This window comes from Eurypyga helias, unplaced genomic scaffold (assembly GCF_000690775.1).
Source record: "Eurypyga helias isolate BGI_N326 unplaced genomic scaffold, ASM69077v1 scaffold8285, whole genome shotgun sequence".
NCBI classification, from domain to species: Eukaryota; Metazoa; Chordata; class Aves; order Eurypygiformes; family Eurypygidae; genus Eurypyga; species Eurypyga helias.
In genome coordinates, this window is record NW_010249430.1 from 1 (window position 1) to 22,152 (window position 22,152).

Genomic DNA, 22,152 nt, shown 5'->3' on the forward strand with positions numbered 1-22,152 from the left:
CGCTGCTCCCCGCTGCCGCCTTCCGCAGGAAGCGGGGGGTCGTGGCACCGGTGCGAGGTGGAGCAGCGTAGTCCTTCCGGTTTTTTTGGCTCGTGGCTTTATCTCCTATCCTCGCGTGCTTGTTCTCCTCAGTGGAGCCCGCTTGGAAAAGAAAAGGATAATCTTTCAGCTGTGAAACCTCTCCTGTTTTCCTTCTGCCTCATACAGGTCTGTTGCTGACTTTGCTTGATCGTCCAAGTGAGAGATCATCGGAGCATCCCTAATCAGAAGCCTTTAAACCCGGTAATCCAGAACTCTTCTTAAACATAAGCTGCTGTTTCTAACTCAGTCTCGTGTAATATTCCTAACGGTCCTTTCCATTCTTTAGTTCCCACTTTTTGGTTGTTGCCACGGTGACGGTAAGCGGAAGGGGTTGGATAACTGCGCGGATAGCTCCACGAAGGATAATAAAAGCGGGCAGCAGACCTTACGCCCCTGGTGCGACCATTCTGGGTGCTTGGGGGCAGAGGGCAGTGGGTGACAGCAGGCGGCAGGGCAGCCCTGCCCTCCCCAGACAGCTTCTCCAGCTCCCAGCGTTGGAGACAGACAGCTCGGCTGGGGGGCCCACGGCCTGGAGGGCCCTACAGGGCATCTCATAGGTTCTTCTGAGAGTACTGGGAGGGGGACACGATGCTTTGTCGTATTTGAAATGCTCAGTTTTACTGCTGTCTGGAAACTACTTCCCTGGTTTAGACTCTCGTCGTGGGTATTGCACTGATACAACTCTGTCCAAGGCACTTCCCCTGCTGGCTCCCAGATGGGGGTGTAACGGAGGGAAAAATCCCCCCAGACAGATGTTGCTTTATGGCAGTGCATACTGTTGGGGGAATTGCAGTGAAGACAGGGTTTGTCTGCTTCATTTTGTATCAAGGGAGCTTACTTCCAGCACACAGAGAACTGATACGATTGGCAAAATGGTATTTTGGGAATAGCTAAAGGCTGCCACTCAAGATAGGCACCTGAGCGCTATCCATATGCCGGCCTGGGTAACGGGGAGTCATGTCATCTTTCTCCCGATTTGAAACCCGAGCTGCTCCTACGCTGTAGGCTTGGCAGTGAAGATACTCCTAGTTTAGGGAGGAGATGGTGAATGGTAACCCAGGCAGGAGTATGGGGACTTACCGTGTTACCAGGGGCTGTAATCAGACCTGGATTCACTCCTACTCTGCACTAGATCAGTCAGAGCTAGAACAATTATCCTCTCTCTGCTCCTGCTTCACTTCTGCCATCCCTGAAGGCGTGCTCAGGTGACACGTGTAGAAGACCCCTTCTGAACTTTCTGGAGGCCTGCAGAGGCTTGCCTTCCTTCACTGCAAGCATAACGAGTCTGCAGATTTCTACCACACCTTCTACACGCAGGCAAACACAAGACGTGGCTTAAAGAATGAAAAGAAAAATTAAAGTTCTAAAGTTCCCGAATTTATTTAGGATTTTGGAGCTTGTTTCATGTTGTGATTCTGGTTTTCCTTTTTTACTCTCATGTCATGATACTGCCACAGTGCAGCTGTGCAACAGTAAAATGCCATAGTCCTTCACCTTGTGGTTCTGGGGCCTGGGTGGCTTGGTTGGTTGGTTTTATTTTTAAAAATAATCTGTAATAACCTCCAGCTGCTTCCGTTCCACTTCTCCTGTCGCGGGTGTTGCGTTGCTGTCCAGTCTGCTGGCTTTATTTATTTATTAAAACAAAACCAAAAAAAAGGCAGGACAGCACGTGCCTTGTGGAAGATTAGTTAGGGATTAGCATGTAGGTGACATGAGGAGGGCGATGAGTTGCCAGTATCGCTTTGAGGTGCGGTGTTTCTCTCCTGCGTTCCCAAGAGAGGCTCCCGGCAATGATGTCCACAGCCAACAGTACGGTATTTGAACTAACGTTTACCTCTTTCTGCCCTTCACAGCGAGGGTGGAAAACGGAAAAGAACCTCGGGATGTCTGTCACTCAGCAGGGGACAGCAGCGCTGCGTAAAGCAAAGAAAATCACGGTGAAAACGTGCCTCGATAACCCCTTTGTTTTTCAGTGGAAAACCATAGAAGGAGAAGATATGCATTTTATACTGCAGACGTTGGAAGAAAGGATTAAACATGTTGGTCTGAAAAAGATTGAGACTCCAAGAAAGAAAAAACGTTGCCTTTCAAAAAAACAAATGGAAAGGAAGTGCGATGCTGGCACCAAAGTACTCCCTAAAGAAGAGGAGACGGAAGGCCATCAACAGAACCTGGGATGGACTGACATCAGTATCCGGAGACAGCTCGCTATTGGAGTTAACGAAGTTACGAAAGCCTTGGAAAAGGACGACCTGCTGCTCTTGCTGGTGTGCAAGTCTGCCAAGCCGGCCATGGTCACGTCGCAACTCATCCAGCTGAGCGCGAGCCGTGCCACGCCGGCTGGCCAGGTTCCCCGTCTCAGCGAGACGGTCGCCCCGCTCCTTGGCTTAACATCTGTTTTGGCACTAGGCTTTAAAAAGCAGTCCGATACGTTTACTGAAGCAATGGAAGCAATCATTCCAAAGATCCCAGCTTTGGAAGTGCCGTGGTGTCAGTTCAGAACTGCAGAATCGGTGGCTTGTGCATGTACAGATCCTGCAGAACATCCAGAACCCGAGCAGCTTGCAGAGGCACTGGGGGACGAGCTCACAAGGCAGAAGCGGAAGCGTACGGAAAGCAATCAGCTCGATCTTTCGAATGTAATTTTGCAGCCTTTGAAAATCAAGAAACTCGTTCCAAATCCAAACAAGGTAAAGAAACCTCCTCGCAAAAAGAAGAAAGCTTTTTCAGCGTAACTGGTTTCCGTTCGGGTCTTTGCACCAGACTGACTTTTCCACTGCGGCATGGAGTTCAGCTGTAACCGAGCCGTTTGTTCGGCTCTGTGGTGCAAGGCACTCGAACACGGGGTGAGCTTCAGGCTGCGTTCAGCTGAGGTCCTTTCTGCTTTAATAAAGAACCTTGCTCCAACCGGCGTGCGAGCCTTTACCTGGGGGCATTCCGCTTGCAGCTGGAGATCAGTTACATTACGTCGGCATGTCCATTACCAGTTTTAAGGGATTACTGCAGAGCACTCAGCGAGCTTTGTGTTCTCACAGACGAACACACGTCGAGTAAAACAGGTTGAAGTAGAGTTACTCAATAGCAGAAGTGAGCGTGCATTTAAAGCAAGGTCCACGCCAGCATTAACTCTTAAAGCTGGTTCGGTGCTTGTTTGAAGTAAAGGGCTGTAACAGCGCCGGCAGACTTCCCTTTTGCGCTTTGAGAGCTTGCTCTGCTGAACAATAAACTTCGTTCAGGAGTGTAGGCAGGCTTGGGTCCTGGTGCTTCCCGTGCTGAAGAAAACCCCGATTCTCAAATATGGAACGAACCCCAATTACTACTGCTGTATCTTGAACAAAAGACTTCCCTGGGCAAACTATTAACACACATCCCGTGAGAAAAGGTAAATAACTAAACTTAATTTGCTTCCCAAGTGGAGCCTAAAATTGATTTCCCAGGAAATGGAGCTAAACCATATGCTGCTGTATGTACAGTAGGTGACAGCCGTAAGCGCTACGTGGCGGAAACATCACCACCTAAGTTCGGTGTTGCCTTGGCTGTACTGAGGATGAGGAGCGGTTCCCCAGGGAGATGCATTGCAGGAAGGGGAGGGCATAGTGCTGCGATCCAGGCAATCAAACCCAACGGCCTAGGAATGGACTCAGCGGCAGTCAGTCAGGTACCGTAAGAGGAAGCGTGAATTACCTTAGCTGAGTTAGTCTGTTATTCCTTAAAGATGGAATTCACGTGTAGTTTTGAGAAGTTTGCTAATCCAGACCTCCTGTGCCATCAGATACCTACTCTGAATTTTGCATGGATTTAGAAGTGACTTTAGTTCCCGATACCCACTGTGGAGGGAGACGGCAGCAATGACTCTGCAGTCATGACGCTCCCTCAAGCCTAAACAAAACTAAGACAACTTAGTGCCAAAATTTTTGCCCTTCCTGAGGGTGGCAAGGAGAGGCGAGGTGAGTTGGTTTTTTTGCCTTAGTGTTCCTTCACACGTGCCCTTTGTTTGGACTTTCTGAATGCGCAGAAGGCACGCCAGTGTTAGCGCGCCGAATTCCAATCTTTGCCTTTAATCAGAGCAGGAGGATTAGCTTTGGTGGAGAACATAAGTGCATCAATTATCTTTCAAGCATTTCCCTGCCTGCCTGTAGTTCTCTTGCAGGATTTGTGTCCCCTCCACAGTGGGAAGTTACTCCGGGAAAGGCATTACGGACGTCGGGCAAGGTGGTGGAGCGAGCAGTAGTCTACACAACCATCGGTTAGGTTTTGAGGGGCCTCACCTGGTAGCTGCTCGCAGCAGGCCTGGCGCGCAGGCTGGGTCAGCTGGGAACAACGGGAGAGCCATTCCTATGAGCTGCTGGCAGCGGCACCCCCGCGGAGGACCATTTCTTAAGTACCTGCTTAGGGAAATAGAGCGAGTTGCCGCCGTTTCCACCTCCTGAAGAACTGCCCTGTTGCGTGGGTGCAGGCTGCGACACCTTCCGGATTCACAGCCTTTTGGTGCCGGTGGACTTCACAGAAGCACTTCGTGAGGAGCAGGCTAGGCAAAAGGCTCGAGCGCTCGACGGGGTGGAAGAGGCCGTCGGAATCACGCAGCTCTTGGGTTAACGTGCAGGTTCACAAAAGCTCTCCAGGAACTGCCCGACCCTCGGGCTTGGACACCTGCTTCCATCACGCGCTGCGTCCGGGTGGGCTTTCTCTCTCGGCTGCCGCAGGGGCACGACTCCGCCCTCTGTCCCTTCGGTTAGCGTGAGCCAGAAAACAAGACAGAAGTTCACCCCTTGGATTCAGAAGCAGATGGCCCTGAAGGCAGCACAAGAGCAGCCACGCTCCTTCACGAGCAATTAACCCTGTCAGGGCAGAAAGCCAGGCGGCAGGAAACCCAGGTTTCCTGGGTCTTCTACCTGGACATGCCTGGTCCCATCATGGTCAGTGCTTTTCTAAACAGCAGTACCGGGGAGGATTTGCCCTCTGATTCCCGAGGAGAAAGGAAAATTGTCTGCTTACCATTCCTTCCACTTTTTCGAGGGGAGGGAAGGCAGAGAACACGAGCATGTCTTTCACCTGGCAGTCCAGAGCAGCCATCCAGATCAGGGACAGCTGGGCTGCAAAGCTGGTACTTCCTTCGTTTCTCAGCAAGGAAGTACCTCAGCTGCAAGGACAGAGCCAGGCCCTGCTGTCCCACCTCATCTCGGGCAGCAGCTGGGTGAGGACTGTAAACCAAACACCCAGCCCCTTGGTGAACCTCCTCCTCCTGCCAGTGGGCTCCAATGCAAATGCCCAGCCAGGAAGGCACCTTCCTGCCTTTTGGGAGTTAAGAACTGAAGTCTTCCCTGGAACCGAGATTCCATCCTTCTTGTTACCTCCGATGTCACTGCTGTCAGTCACGTTTCCAGGCACGTCATTCTGCTCAGGCCTCAGGCAGGGAGTCCAGGCTCCCTCGGCACCATCTGTTACGGCTGCCACCAGCAGACAGGTATTGGAGTGGCCAAGCTGTAAAGCCCCGGCGCACCAATAGATGTCTGATTTGAAGCCCTTTTAAAGACACACCATCCAGAGCTGGTGCACACCCAGCGGTCAGACAAACCACGCTTCTTCAAGCCCGCCCTTTGTCTGAAGGAGGGCAAATGCTTTAATCACAGAGCAAGAAGGGGAAGTACTTATCACTGTCCCTAGGGCGGAATCCTCTCACCACAATTCAAGAAACCAAGCCACAAACCATTCACACTTGGAAAAAGGAGCAGGAAGAAAGAAAAACCCCAGTGCTATAAGGAGGTGGGTAGGGCTAGCAGTTATGAAGAACAGACAAATTTATCTTCATCTAAATTGATGTTTTCAGGTACAGAATTCAACTTTCAGCAAAATCTGCTGTCAGAATTACAGGCATGTTTAAAAGGAAAGTTCAGACATTTGCATTTCATGAGATATTCAAGTCACATTCAAAAGATGCTCACAGCAGAGGCTTTACCACCACAGTTTGGCACTTTCAGCTAGAACAGTTTCTTACTGCAGGTTTTCCCATTGCTCGCGCTAGTGCAGCATCCGACGGGCTGAAAGAACCGCTATCGTGCCTAGCTCCAACGCTAGGCTGCGGCGCGCATCAGGTGCTGCAGCAGCCGCCCTGGTTGCCGAGCATTCATGAGGAAATTAAACCAGCCCCCCCCCCCCCCCGCCAGAGAGATCAGCCCCCACTCCGTGTTTCAGGAAGCGCGGACTCCCAAGGACTGAGCGTCGAGCACTTCTCTTCTGCTCACCAGCCACACAGATAGCAAAACCTCTTGTTCCGAAGTCGGGATAAAAACACTGCCGGGAACAAGTTATGAATACATATTTACACAAAGTATTTTCATCAGAATTACAGACCTCATAGGAAATCAGCGTAGACAAAGGAGTATGTGCAATTTCGCGTAAGCGTTGAAAACATTCAAACTATAAATATCCCGAGAGCACTACTAAAATTCTTAGTTTTACACACAGGCTGATGTTACTCTACTGAGGAAAAACTAAGGTTCTGTGCCACAACTGTAAATTAAGTACAGTAACGTGTTATCATTCCGGCAACACAGAGAACACCTGCACTGAACAGTGCGATACTGTTAAATCAATCCACTGATCTGTTGAAGATCAAAGTACAAATCTGTATTTTTATTGATTTGGCAGCGTTGCTTATGGAGAAACAAATGCACTGGTTAAACCAGTACGTTGTCATACCGCTCCAGTTACAAAACCATCCAGGACTTTCGTAGAGCTACAAACGTATCGTACTTCATGATTTGCCCCCAGAGGGTGATATCCATGTGAAGTAAATAAGCAAAGATAATCAAGGTTGTATCCTTCATTCTGTTACACTGACAAACATACACCACCACTTAATAAATAGAAATGCAGCAGTTCATCCACATAATAGCAAATATTTTTGTACCCTAATCCACCACTGAAGTTCAGTTTGTACAAAACAGTCTTTTCTACAGAGTGGAAAAAAAATACCTTCTTCTCATCAAGGTGCAAGCTAAGCTTTGAAACTTAAATGAATGTGCTTTTATTCTTTTCATGGACAATAAAAGAGTTTCATGAACCTTCTGATCTGTCTGAAAACGCGTAAGTTTGGCCACGTACGGATGTCTTCATTGTTCAGGTTTAATGGACTGGTTTCAGTATCACTGACGTTGTGCTTTTACTCCTCCTGAACAATCCCCTTCCAAGAGTTATGGAGATCAAATTAACTCAACGATGACCTCAGAATTCTAGAAACACAAGTGTCCTCATTGTAATACAAGACCAACCTAAAGGAAGACGAAAAAGACAGTATTTTAGTTCAAGTATCACAAGAAATCCAAACGTTGCTACCTTTCTGCACCTCAATTATGGGTCTTAAATACAACCAATTAAAAAAAAAAGTTATTTAAAAACTTCTGCCCATTCTGCCCAGAGTAGGTTAATGTACCGCTATACCTCACAGAATTCACGAGCTTTTTTTTTCTCCCTTACCTTTTCAGATTCCATGCCAGGACACCTCCAGTTGTACAAATAATACTGCAAATTTCCATCTCCAATCCCAAACTTGAGTTTTTCCAGGAATGTTTTGTTTTCCATTAAGTCTAGTGCATTGAACACATCAAATCCTTTCTGGCAACAGCAAAACATTTTTTAAATTTTACTTTTTTCAGTTTCAAGTGACGCACAAACGATACTTTACAAAGTGGCACACAGCATCCAAGAGACTCGGCTAATTATGTGGAATAAAAGACGGGAATAAATCTTGCCTTTTAATTAGGTACACACACAAATTTTCCCAATAAGAAGTATAAGGCACAGCTTTGCTTGAAGATTCTAGACTGTTAGAGATTTTAAAGCCACTCTCAGGGGAAGAGGCCTGAAGAGTCCCTAAAGCATTAGCCATTATTTTACCCTCAGAGACAGGTGTTTTGTGTTTTTTGCAGTCACATACGGTGTTTTGACACACGTGGCCTATTCCAGCTAACGCTGCCTAAACATCACCGATGGTGGTTTATCAGAACGTTCCCATTGTGTTAATGGTAAACCTTGTATTTTTGTGAGTTGGTCCTTTTCCGAAATGCCACTGTCCCATCTCCCACGTGTTACTCTCCTTCCCCTACTCACGTACCCTCTACCAACTCCTCTTTTCCTCAGCTGCCCACGTTCACCACTCCAGGAGCCATTCTGTTCTCAGAACAGCCACACAGCCCAATTAGCCTCTGGGTTTCGTGCGCCGACAGAAATACTCTCAAGCCCCAACTCACTGTGAACTCTTAAGAAGCAACGTAAAAAAAAGAAAAGCCAGTTAGGCCACCACGGCGACCATCACCATGTATGGACAACTCAATTCGCTTGTGGGTCTGGATATAAAAGTCCATTTATTTGCAGTTAATGGCAAGGGAGCCTGACCTAAAACCTTGGAGCCTGAACAGCACAAAGGCAGTGTGCCAGCTGGCCTTTCTAAGGCAAAAATAAAGTTACAGACCAATAATGCTCAGTTACTTAAGCACAAGGAGATGGTACAGAACATTCTTTGTATAAAAAACATACGTATTTTCTTTTGAATGAACCCTCTGTATTAGGAAAAAAAGGGGTTGAAGAAAAAGAGCATGTTAAGCTCTCCATCAGTTCAGGACTGTTTAAAAGAAAGTGACAAAGCACAGACAATGAGTTTAGTAAGGTGTCCCGCTACCTTACACAAGGATCACCCTGGGTGCAGAGGAAGCTACGCCAAGTTAAACGTGCTGTGAAAAACACACGGAGGCAAGACAACTAAGGTGGCAAGGATCCGACACTTGGCATCTAAAGGATTTAATTTTGAAACATTGAGAGTTCGTAACAGACAGTAACAGCAATCTCGGAAGGCGGTGAGTGGGGGAGACTAGACACGCACTGTGGGTACAGGCACACTAACGAAGCTCTGCAATTAAGCAGTCAAAATTCAAATAAAGTCTACAGATGTACTTGTAATTCACTATCTAAACATCTGCAGAGGAGGTTTTAGGTTAATATCTTCAGAGAGGTATAAAAAAGTTCCTGTTCAAAGATCCACAGCTCTGGCAAACCATTAGAGCAGACTCAGAAGGGAAATTTCTTCCCTTTTTATAGGCTCTCTCCTCTTTTAGACCTAGAAACTTTGTGTCAGCTTCAATGGTAACATACGCAAGGTTGGGGGGGGGGGATTATCCTGCTGCAAAATCCCACTCTACATGGAATGTAGGTACGTAACCCCAAATTCTAGGTTTTGCTTTGGAGGTCAGACGGTTTGTCCTGTAACTGTCAAGATTTTACGAGATCAAGTTCTAAGCTGATTTTATACAGTGTAATGTAAAAATAAAAATAAACTGACATGCAAACCCTGAAAGCAATTTGTGGAGTTGAATCTGTACCTCCAAAATGCATTCTTTGGGAGTAAAAGTACAAAAGGGACTGTGGTGGGTTGTCCCAAACCAAGAGCCAAACACCCACCTAGCCTTTTGCTTGCTTCTCCCCCCACAGGACGGGGAGAAAATAGAAGGAAAGCAAGGCAACTTGCAAATGGAAATAATGACAGTTTAACAGAGAAAGCAAAAGCTGCACGCACAAGCAAAGCAAAAAGAGGAATTCATTCACTCCTTCCCATCGGCAGGCAGATGTCGAGCCACTTCCCGGAAAGCACGGTGTCAGCATGCATAATGCTTCTTCGGGAAGACAAATGCCATAACAAGGAGCATCCCCCCTTCCTCCTCCTTTCCTTCAGCCTTTATTGTGGGGTACAACATCACAGTGTGGAATATCCCTTTGGTCAGTTGGGGTCAGCTGTCCTGGCTGTGTCCCCTCCCAACTTCCTGCCACCCTCAGCCTACTCGCTGGGGGCAAGAGACAGGCTCGATGCTGTGCAAGCACTGCTCAGCAACAGCAAACACACCAGTGTGTTACCAGCCCTCTTTTAGTTGCAAATACAAAGCGCAGCACCATATGGACTGCTAGGAAGAAAGTTAACTACATCTCAGCCAAAACCAGTACATTTCTAAACAAAAAACTGTGAATTTACCACTTCACGGAATCACAGAATGCTTTGGGTTGGAAGGGACCATCTAGTTCCACCCCCCCTGCCATGGGCAGGGACCCCTTCCACTAGGCCAGGTTGCTCAAAGCCTCATCCAGCCTGGCCTCGAACACTTCCAGGGATGGGGCATCCACAACATCTCTGGGCAACCTGTTCCAGTGCCTCACCACCCTCTCCGAGAAGAATTTCTTCTTTACATCCAATCTAAATCTCCCCACTTTCAGTTTAAACCCGTTACCCTTTGTCAGTCACTACCTGCCCTTGGTTAGACCATGTAACTGCTTCCTTACCCATTCCGCATCTGTGGCCTAGTGAATGGCCAGCCACTCGGCTCCCTGTGCCACACTTCAACTACAGGCCAACATTTATACCCTTTTACACTTGGTCTTTTAGGAATAAGTAGTACTAATATTCTCAACCACTTCTGAAAATTATACGAGCCACATTCCTCTATCTTCATATATCTTAATGCCTTTCCAAGTCTGCCTCTGAACTTACTTTGGTATTATGCTGGAGCCTGAATCATAGGGTCCCATGACTATCCAGGAGTTTTCCTTGCCAAACAGTTATTCAGCTCAATACTGCTTATATGTCAACAAGCCTCAGCAAGCAGTTCACGTCACAGACATCAGCTCAGCTGCAGCGCTGCACAAACATGGCTGAGACAGACAAGTCGAAGGCGATGTGGCTGCTTTCATGCAGCCTGAACAGATACAGCCATCTGGCTTCACACAGGATCACCACAGAAATCCCTGGGCCACATGCAGTGCAGGCTCTGCACCACAGCACAGCTCGCGCCTGCTTGCCTCCAGCACGCATCTGGTAAGTGTAATACCACAAGCAGTGCAGCAGCAACACTTCAGCTGGGAGGGGCAAGCTTCAAGCAGGAGGAACAGAAAGCATGCCTGTGCTCTGCAGTGTGTTGGGAATGGTTGCTGGAGTGGATACCATGGGCTGGATGAAGCCTGTGCAAAGCTGTGAATTGCCAGGGCTAAAGAGGTCTCTGAGAATTCATTCAGAGTGCTGGGATGCGCATCACCTGCACAACCCCCATTGGTGTTTGCACTGCACTCCCATGAAACCCTGATGATTAAGGGCTGAGCGTTAAGTTTTTCATCAGACAGCACTAAACTCTTACAGTTCCTATGTTTAAAAACTTCATTTACAGTCTCTTCCATTCCACTAAACTATCTATCAGTGTACTTCCACACATGAAGATGTGCTCGAAAGCTACATGACATCACCTACAGAGCTTTACAGGCAGCAATTAGTAACAGGATAAAATGAGAAAGCTTGTACAAATAAACTTTTACATTTTGTAGAGATAGAAAATAAACCAAATGTATTTCACAGAACTTATTAACTCATCGCCAAGGGAAACTATTTTAGTGACTCTCCATTCTTCTGATACTCAGTGAATATTGTCATCAGCGTGCTCTTGCATGTTTACACAGCTCAAGCTGCTGCAAACACTTGCTCTTCCTGCACTTGCCATTCCCTAGCATCACTCAACGTAAAAAGGAGTAACAAACGTAGTGTTTTACATTTTCATCTATATAGCATATATCTCATCACCTGCACCCTGTGCTGTAGACAGTAAACCAAAACCGACTGGAATGGCATGGATAAATGGTTGCAAGTTCTTACCTTGCCATCACCCCTAAGGATACATTTCTGAAAGAAGCAGAACCAACTCCCCCCCCCACCAACTTACCAATTTAGCTATAATGAGTGCATCATTCATTAAGTCCAAGAGGGGGGTCTCTGTATGAATATTGTAAAAGGAATAGGCAGCTTTGAGGCTTTTATGAACAGGATGGTGCATCACTGTGGAAGGTAACGTGTAGAAACTCAGGAAGTCTGTTAAAATACCGTTTGAGCCCTACAAAAAAAAAAAAGTAGTCAATTAATAAGAAGTAACTGCTCAGCCCAGTTACTGGTCAGGCTAACGGGGCAGTTCTGCAGAAAGTAGTAACAAATGCAGCACCGTCTTGCGCACCGTAACAGGTCATCTGGGCTAACGGTTAAAGAAGCTGAATTCTTGCCAAGGATGCACCTATACATCAAAGCAAGACTGAAGCCTGAAACAGTCACTTCAGAAAAGGAAACAAACATTTAGGTTTTTCCAGTCTATTACACCAACAGCATTTTGACAACCAATTGCCAAGCATTTCAGTTGTTTCCCAAGCTTAGCCAACTCGAAGCAAAGCTAACAAAGCACACTGCCCAAAGAAGCACAGGTTTTTTCCAATTGAACTTATTTTTGAAAGAATATTTTTTGATTCTGATGAAGTTCCCATTGAGGAATAGTTTTCTGAACTTCCTAAAACCAGAAAATACATGTACTGTGCTGGTATACGAAGCATATTAAAATCAGCTCTAGTGATTATTAATCAACAAGCGCAATCTATTTGCCAGACAACAGTACTAAATCACACTGAAATTCTAATAAGACCAGCGGTCATCACAAAAGGTGCTTATACAGAAATCTGAAGTATCCTACATCAACTTTCTTAATATTTCACGTACTTCATAAAGTTTAACCATCTTCAAGAGTGTAGATTAGTAGGAAACGGGAAGTAATTATTACACGGGTTACGACTGACATGCTGAGCACAAAAACACTACCCAGATTTTCACTGATATCTCTAAGAAGATAAGGCAAAGGAGAGCACAAATGCCTGTTCTTGCTCGCTAGCTTTATTTCTGAGTGACTGGTGCCCACTGTTCTGAGCTCAGTGAAGGACCTCGCACTGATCCTTAAATGGATAGTACCGAGGGATGTTAAATTTTACTTCTCTACTTCACATAGTCTCATGCATGTATATATACACACAACACAAATTCCTGCACATATGTAAACACACTGTTTTACTGCAAAAAATATATTTTACTGAAGCAGACCATCAAAAACCGTAATTCCCCCAACAGGTGCCCCTAAGACTGATTTTAAAAATAAAGAATTTTGAACCGGTGTATGTCAGAAACTTTGACATCTGAGAGAATGATACCGAATTCAAACCAAACCCTTAGCTCAGTCATTAGATATTACAATATATAATGTTAAATATTAAATATTAACATTAAATAGTATATATATTTTTCCTTTTTTTTTTTTCCCCTAGAAAAAAGATTTAAAGACCCCTGCTTATTATCATGTCATCTCTCTGTGGAAAACCATGGAGGAATGCAGGTGGAAGGGTTATTTTTAAAATACATAAGGTTCTTTGCTGTAACATTTCCAAGATAAAGAAGAATTTTGAAATCTCAAAGTATGACTAAAATATCCTGTTGTAAGTGCACTGTAGTTTATCTATCACAACCAAACGTTTTCTCCTAAACGGAATGCAATACAAAGACCAAGGCTTGGCATCACAGTAACAAATTCTACCTACAGCACACGTTTTTCATACTGTCTGCCTTCTAAAAAACCTGATGCTGACATGCACATTTTAAGTGGCATTCCCACACACTTTCATGAAGTAGTTAGGACATGTTTTACCTCTACCACATAAGTGTCAATAATATGATCCCGAGGCAGGAACCAGTGGGCCACCTCTTCTTCATCCATCACAGGAGCAAGATTAAACTGTTTCAAGTACGTGTTGATTAGTTCTTGTACTGCTTTAGTATCTTTTTGTTCCATTGGCCTCAAACCTGAAGTCTTTGTGGCCTTATTGTAAGAAAAGAAAAATAAACGTGAAGACATTGAAAGGAAAACCGCAAACACAGCAAAGGCCGAAAGTAGGTTGCAGAGTCAGTCTGTTTGCTATAATGCATTCATTATTAGCCTACTTTACCCCAGCCACCTAATTCATTATGCTACTTCACAAATGGCTTTCAATCAGAATCCCCTCTCTTCTAATTACTGAGACAGTCTGGGGCACTTCAATCTTTCTATTTCATTACTGAAACAACTTCATTTCTCCGGAGAAACAGATATTGTTGCCAAACGCCTAGACTTCACGCGTTTCGTGTTTTTTTAGGTCAGCCTGTTTCATACCTCCTCACCCACCTAGGGTCCAGACACATGAACAAAACATAAAGCAACCCATGTATCGGAAGTTAATCCCAAGACGAGAACACTTGCGCTTCAAGCTTATGAGAATTGCAGTCAAGCTAGAAACCGAAGTCAGCTGATAAAGTTTAATTAGAAATTATTTAACCAAAAAAAAAAAATTCCACCTGTTCTTAGCAAGGGAGCTTGCAAGTGTGAACTCTACTTCCTCTACAGGCACAACTGCTGTTCTGTTAGCAAGAAAGCTCCTCGTAACGTACAGCTGTCTGACATTGAAAACCTCCAGTACTTTAACAGATAAAGTTATTTATTTGACTTTAAACATCAGAAGAGGAAAATAATTGCTTTCCATACTATGCAATTAATGCTTAAACAAGTAAAGCTGATTAAAGTTTTCCTCCCAGCTTTTGTTAGCTTTCCTGAATATTTCCTTTTAGGGAGGTGAAGCCTAGTTCTCTTCAGAGCTCATTTATCCTCCTTCATCTGTCTGAGCTACATACTTGGGCACGTATCGCATTAATCACAGCAAAGTCAATTGCAACAGCAGCAAGGTAGAGGCTTGATTACTGGAAGCCTGAAATTAGTGTAGCTGATTATGCTCTGCTCAAAGGCATTATTCTGGGGGAGGTATTTGTTCACATACTCTGGGAGTCAGCAGCCAGATGAAAAATCAAGGCACGTTTTGCCACAGCTCTGACCTGTATATTACATTTCAGCCTTCCTGCTTTCCTGAGCAGCCCGGGACTATGTTTCACCTCCACACCAGCACATCACTGAGATTTTTAAGTGCCCTGAATCCATAAGGATATTCACCTGACTCATCAACTTGACACTTCCTTTGCCACATTTCATTCATAACCTTCTTATGAAAGGTTAATTTCAGCTCCCTCCAAGCCTTCATCCCTCTTAAAGCCATACACTGGAGCAGGATGGAAGGAAAAGCAGCTGGGCTGGAACACCTCTATCCCCCCGCAACGCTCAGAAGGGCCACCAGTAAACAGTTATTTGCAGCCCTAGAAATGAGGGAAAGTGTACAGAACTGGGCTAAAATTTGTTTCTCTGCTCCACATACTGACCTGCACTGAGCCTTCATGCAAGTATCTTGGCTCAGGATCTCCGTCAGTCAGAAAAAAGACATACAGAGACCTCCTGTCCTTACTCTAAACAGAGCCAAAATGTACCTCTTTCAAAAAACTCCTCGCTCAAGAGATTAAACGCTTACAAAAAACCACTTTATTTTTTGTATCTAGAGGTACATGCACAAACACAGCCTCCAGTGAGGGTGGTATTTATTCATTACAGTATTTATTATTTCTGAAAACCTTTTTAATTCAGACTGTTCAAGTGATTAGAAATAATTAATTCCTCTTAAAGGGAAATGAGCTCCCAGTGGCAATGATATTCCAAGGACACCAAGGAAAGAGGTTAAAATGCAAGAAACAGTGTTTGGTGCTGAGGGACAGGACAGTGTGGCCTGAATGAACAAATTTGTGAGACAGTACTGTTTATGATAACAGCCTGAAGCTGAGGATAAAGACCTTCAACAGCACTTCAATCATTGCTTGGGGAGGGGGAACCAAAAACCACCACAAACCAAAACTCCAACCAACCAACCAAACTCCAGCACCACCACAACCCCAAAGCTCAAGACCTAAAGAGAAAACCTTAGCACCAAGATTAAATCTTTATTTTCCATAGGAGAAGCTCCCAAGGCCAATCTAAAAATAAACAAACAGCCGAGACATATGGAGTCCTACATCATTTAGTTTTAAAAGCTGATTTTTCAAAGCACCCATTTCCTATTTGCACATCTCTGTACAGTGTGTCTGCCTTACTATATTTTATGAATGGGATATGATGTATTCTTTGGATTCTGTAATTTATTTTTCTGTTGAAATCTGGGGTTTATGATCAAGGAAGACGATCAGGGTATGACTGCTGTTGTTCCCAATGATTCTCGGTAGTTACACTTCTTGTGCTGTAAGTAAGATCCTTATTCTTTAAACTATTCTTGCCCTGTATTGTTTCCATAAGGAACAGTACTAGAGTTTTCGCCAAAACCTATATTTGAAATTGTCTACTACACTTTTTCAGACTATTAAAAATGTCTCCAAGATTTAATGGAAGCTATATTTAGCTCTCCAAGATTAAAACCTAATTAATTTTGTTATTAATTCTTAAGCTCTGAAAACTGCTACCCTGGACGCAAGGGAGACCCTGCAGGCAGCATGCAGGCAGCTCAGGAAACGAGTCTCTCCGACAGCAGCAGGAGCTCAGATCAAGCCATGGCACGTGCTTTACACTGACAAGTGCTCAGCCTGTGTTACTCAGATACATAAGCAGGAAGAGAACCTGCAGTATTAAGCTAAATATAACTAACACACACAATTCTCCAGAATCAGACAAATCATTAAAATACTACAAGTGAGGGGGAAAAAAAAAGTATTACTTGTTTTTAAACCAAAAGGGACGGTTTGTTTAAATAAAAAACGGGTTACCAATATGGTGCAGGAAAAGGATATTCTGCAATCCCTCCAAACAGAAAGGTAGCTTTTACAAGCAAAGAGGTTGTTTTCAATCATAAATCTTAGACTAGCTTCCAGAGGCTATTAATTACAGCAATGAGACTTTTTTTAATCGTACATCTCAGACTCTTAGAGTGACTTGCCCTGTCATAGAAATGCATCCTCAGGCTTTTTGCCAGTCTAGCTATTAGCTGCAAACATGAGAAAAAATATTTGTAACTAACCCAGCCATGCCAGAACAGTTCAGATTTTTTTTTTTTAAATGCTAGACCATGCAAATAAACAGTACAGAGCAGGTGGCTTTTGGTGAGCCTGCTCATTGCCGAAGAACAACATTCTCAGACAGAACAGAAGCAGCTGCGAATTGGAGCAGAATCAACAATCCCCCTGTACTCAGCTAACTTTCTGATGAGAAATTAAAAATTCTCTGAGAATTTTAAGACATGAACTGTTAATTTTCCATTCCAGCAATCTTTTATCAGATTAATCATATAGAGAATGCTCTTATGCATCTTCAACTCAATCCCACATGTTTATGAAGTCAAGGTTTCCGGGTTTTTGTTTGTTTTAAGGCTTTTAGGTAAAAATTTATATTTTCTCCATATTCAGACCTACATTTCCAGCAACAGCCTATTCTGTTTAGTACAGCCCTTGAGGTCTTTTTCATCTATCAGAGATGTTTTTTTTTTTTTTCCTCCATGTCCTGCACGCACTGCCTTTCCACAGAAAAGCCTGTGCTGTCAGAGACAGATGGAAGGTTATTTTGGGCCTCACAATAACTGTGGGGCTTCTCTACAAGTCATACTGCTTACATCAGGAAGTCTGTAGAGCTTCATTGTTCTTTGTAGAGTCATATTTCTACTCAAATGTGAAAATTTCACCTCCACCAATTTCCTGGGATTCAGTGATCGATGCCAATACCTGGAAATAAAATTAATAATGAGATTAAATACCATTTTAAGTGTCAGCTCTACTTGCATCCCTTCCTCTACTTTCTCGCATTGCTCCTTCTCCTCCCCGAATTTGTTCCTAAGCAAGTCTGTGCTTTGTCTGTAAGAAGCTTGAACAACATAAGGAAAAGCTATAGCCAAGCAATAAACAGGCCCACTACCACCCTATTTTGTATCTAAGCAAATGCTTTTTCTCACAGAATGAATGATCACAGGGCTAAACATCTTAGTACTTACCACAGCCCTGACAATCTCACCATACTTACACATGTACAGACAGGACTCTATTCATGTCTAAGCAGTTTGCTGAAGGGGATCTCCTCATCCTAGGAGATCACTGTGCAACAGAACACCCCTGGTTATTCTAACACAGCACTGGCTTTTTTTATTTTTAGATCCTTCCTTACAGAAACTTACAGGGTCTTTGGTGTTGATAGGTACAAACACAACTTCAAATCAAAAACTACTCTGTCCTCCAGTAGGATAGACAGCAGAACTAATACTGCTGGAACGGAACTTTTCCCAGTAGAAATGAAATCCTTCCCAAGCAAATAAAATTACACTTGATTACATGCAACTCTTCTCACGTGGTAGTTTTCACATCTTTATCAAATGCTAATCAAGTTCTCTTTCTCCAGGAAAGATGAAAGTATTTCAAAAAAAGCAAGTCATACAATTCCCAGAAATGCTCTGCCATCTTTGGCAAGCAACCAGGTCAACAGGGAAGTGTCCCAGAAGGGAAACAGGCCACTTGAAAAACACAGGTATACAATGTTGTCTTTGCTAGCATAGCTTCCACCAGAAGGTCAACAAAACATCTATTAGTCTATTTAAGGTATGATAAACAAACTCAAAATTAGATTTTAGTCTGAGCAGCTGTTTTATGCAAGGCACTGGGAGGAAAAGGGCAACAACCACTCAACCAAAAAACCCACCCTGACAAACACTCAGGCCTTCAGCTTAGTCAAGGCCAGAACTTTTAAGTTCTTTAAGTTTTATGCTTATTGTTTCTAGCCAATTACACAAAAATGTTCATTAAAATGACTGCTACAGGAACTGATATTATTGTGAACATCACCGAGGTTACCTGCAAGTCGCCACAGGTTTGGGGAGTACCACTCCAGCAGTGTAAACAGCCTGAAAAATTCCTTCCAGGTTTACTCTTCTGGTTATTTCCCGAATCAGTACAGGTGCTACCCGTTTAGATCTCAGTTTCTTATGGACACACAGAAAATTGATTTCTACCATTTTCTTCACACTAAAAGAAGATTAAACAGTGAAAATGTTAGAGTTAGACATTGTGTATTTTCATTTGCATAACTGTAGTTTTCAGTATTGTGACAGGAGAGTCTGAGGTAAAAGTAAATTGGCCTGTGACGAAGTACCTCTGCAACAAATACTAATCTGTGATATTCTGACTGCAATTGCAAACTGTGCAACAGGCAAACTGTGCCTAAGGTGTCTGCAACACTCCCTCTTCAGAGCTCTACTGAGAGTTAAACAATTGCCTTACTTTAAGATACAGAAGGGCACCAAGCACATGCTATGTGGTACCGTAATACTTGACGATTGTCAGTGTGTGAAGACCTGGCTAAGGAAGACCAGCTGACTGACCCTCTTTAAATACTTTCCAGTAAGGTCAGAAAATTCTGTCATTATCTGCACCATCTATCAATATGAAAATTTCTTAAATATGCATTTATGCATTACTGGTCTTGATTGTGAGGAGCCCAAAAGCTCTTTTTTTTTTTCCCCCAGGGGGATGGTGGGGAAAAAAAACCCAAAAAACCCGAATTAGGTCTCTGCTACCTACACAGGATTCTTCTGACTCTACAGTCACTGAACCTCCTTCTCTCTTTTTAAGCCATTTAAGGCAATGGATACCAGCTCAAGATTTGTTTCATGGTGTTATTCTTTTACAAATACAAAAGTAATGGTGCCTTTTACCTGTCATAAATACGAATATTTGCAGGGATGGCACTTATGAATCCTACCAGTTTTTTGTTTGAAGAGACTCTAACACCACAGTGCCATTGGGGTAACCAGCCCGGAGGACGTAGCGCCCTAGAATTGATGACAGAAATAATTACAAATTACTGCCCAAGAAGATGTAATAAAAACACCCTTCTTTGCACTCCAGCCAGAGCAGAATGTGGAACTTGCTACTCACCACAGAAGAAATTCAGGTGAATAATCAAACCTAAACATATTATCATCATCTTCTACATAATTCTCATTTAACAGTGTGTATAACTCCTTCAGCTGAAAACACACACAAAAAAACCCAAAGATTTATCCACACACATCAATCAGAATAAACTTCAGTGATTTTTGAGATGCAGAAAATTGTTTTACTTACAACTTCAGCATTGCTAAGATCCAACGTGTCCCACATAAAACCTTGTGGCAAAGAGTATGGCTCTAGGCGGACATTGTCCTTATCTGGTTCAATTGCACCATGTGAAGTTATAACTTCATCTTTTGAGAAAGGAGGAGGGAAAAAAAAAAAAACCAACACCAAAAGTTACATTGCTAGCTTTCCTAATGGTTCTCAAAACTGCATTTAACTCACACCATGCATTTTCTCATAAGTACACAAAGCTTTTAAAAAATGCTGCACAAATAGAATTATTAGCTTATACTACTTCTCACACTCTGCGTTCCAGCTAACGACTACCTCATCAGCGTATCTACAGACATACACAGAACTACTCTACCTCAACTGATGCCCAGTATTTCGTAACACAGGACAGTTATCTACCAGCACATGCACAGCATTTAGCCACAAGATCTGCAGTCTCATCATGAGACACATGTTGTACTCCCAGCTAACAATCTATAACTCGGATCCTGTTTACCACTGACTTGAACAGACCTCAACTCAACAGAATTACCCCAGAGAAGTCGCATGGCAAAGCCAGGGCATTTAAGGGATGCACGGTGAAATGTGAGACTTGTTCTTTAAATACTACATGAAAGTGGGCTTTCTTCTCCTCTCTTACTTTACAACTTTAGTCCCTCAGTGTCTAGCTATAAACAGAAGCTGGTCCTCTTCTATGGAGCAGTACCTGCCAAATTACAGAATCATTTAAGTTACAAGAGAACTTTAAGATCATTGAGTCCAACCTAACACTGCCAGGTACATACTAAACCATGTCTTCAAGTGCCACATCTTTTAAATACCTCCAGGGATGGTGACTCCATCATGTCCCTGAGCAGCCTGTTCCAGTACTTGACAACCCATTCAGTGAAGAAACTTTTCCTAATATCCAATCTGAACCTCCCCTGGCACAACTTGAGGCTGTTTCCTCTTGTCTTACTGCTTGTTACTTCGGAGAAGAGACCAATCCCCACCTCTCTGCAACCTCCTTTCAGGTAGTAGAGAGCAATAACGTGTCTCCTGAGTTTCCTCTTCTCCAGGCTAAACAACCCCAGTTCCCTCAGCTGCTCCTCACAGGACTTTTGCACCAGACCTTTCCCCAGCTCCACTGCCCTCCTCTGGACTCGCTCCAGCACCTCAGTGTCCTTCTTGTAGCAAGGAGCCCAAAACTGACAGAGCATCAAGGTGCACCCTCGTCAGTGCCCAGCGCAGGGGGCTGATCCCTTCCCTAGTCCTGCTGGCCACACTGTTCCTGATGCAGGCCAGGATGCCGTTGGCCTTCTTGGCCACCTGGGCACACTGCTGGCTCATACTCAGCTGGCTGTCAACCAACACCCCCAGGTCCTTTTCCACCGGGAAGCTTTCCAGACACTTGTCCCCAAGCCTGCAGCATTGCCGGGGTGGTTGTGATCAAGTGCAGGACTTGGCACATGGCTTTGGTGAACACAGAACTGGCCTTCGCCCATCAATCCAGCCTGCCCAGATCCCTCTATAGAGCCTTCCTACCCTCAGGCAGATCAACACTCCAGCCCAACTTGGTGCCATCTGCAAACGTGCTGAGTGTGCACTCAACCCCCTCGTCCAGATCACTGATGAAGATATTAAAGAGAACTGGCCCCAGTACTCAGCCCTAGGGAACACCACTTGTGACCGGCTGCCAACCGGATTTAACTCCATTCACCACAACTCTTCAGGCCTGGTCACCCCGCCAGTTCTTAACCCAGCGAAGGGTATGCCCATCCAAGCCATGAGCAGCCGGTTTCTCCAGGAGATTGCTGTGGGAAATGGTGTCAAAGGCTTTACTAAAGTCTGGATAGACAACATCCACAGCCCTCCCCTCATCCACTCAGCAGGTCACCTGTCACAGAAGGAGATCAGGCTGGTCAAGCAGGAACTGCCTTTCATAAGCCCATGCGGACTGGGCCTGGATCACGTGGTTGTCCTGTACGTGCTGCATTATGGCACTCGAGGCGATCTGCTCCATAACCTTCCCCAACATTAAGGTCAGACTCACAGGCCTGTAGTTCCCTCAATCCTTCTTCTAGGTGGGCTCACATTGGCTAACCTCCAGCTAAACTGGGACGTCCCCAGTTAGCCAGGATTGCTGATAAATGATGGAAAGTGGCTTTGTGAGCCATTCTTCCCGTTCTCTCTGCACCCATCGG

General features: G+C 44.5%; 2 protein-coding genes across 2 annotated transcripts in view; one reads left to right on the forward strand and one right to left on the reverse strand.

Moving 5' to 3' along the window:
* The first annotated feature begins 1,964 nt into the window (after nt 1-1,964).
* Nucleotides 1,965-2,816, forward strand: RPP38 (ribonuclease P/MRP 38kDa subunit). The gene has a single exon (XM_010151347.1). The coding sequence runs from the start codon at nt 1,965-1,967 to the stop codon at nt 2,814-2,816; it is 852 nt and encodes a 283-aa protein (XP_010149649.1).
* Nucleotides 2,817-6,502: 3,686 nt separating this feature from the next.
* Nucleotides 6,503-22,152, reverse strand: part of NMT2 (N-myristoyltransferase 2) — a 24,101-nt gene continuing 8,451 nt past the window's right edge. Inside the window, exons 4-12 of the mRNA XM_010151348.1 lie at nt 19,967-20,085; nt 19,778-19,869; nt 19,555-19,671; nt 18,695-18,865; nt 17,470-17,578; nt 13,617-13,787; nt 11,829-11,996; nt 7,558-7,695; nt 6,503-7,352 (exon numbers count right to left, since the gene is read on the reverse strand). Of these exons, the coding sequence (XP_010149650.1) occupies nt 7,332-7,352; nt 7,558-7,695; nt 11,829-11,996; nt 13,617-13,787; nt 17,470-17,578; nt 18,695-18,865; nt 19,555-19,671; nt 19,778-19,869; nt 19,967-20,085 (1,106 nt within the window). The 3' untranslated portion in view covers nt 6,503-7,331. The remainder of the gene's footprint in view (nt 7,353-7,557; nt 7,696-11,828; nt 11,997-13,616; nt 13,788-17,469; nt 17,579-18,694; nt 18,866-19,554; nt 19,672-19,777; nt 19,870-19,966; nt 20,086-22,152) is intronic.

What these genes read in the sequence shown, in the direction of transcription:
- RPP38 (XM_010151347.1), top strand. Translation starts at nt 1,965, where the DNA reads ATGTCTGTCACTCAGCAGGGGACAGCAGCGCTGCGTAAAGCAAAGAAA.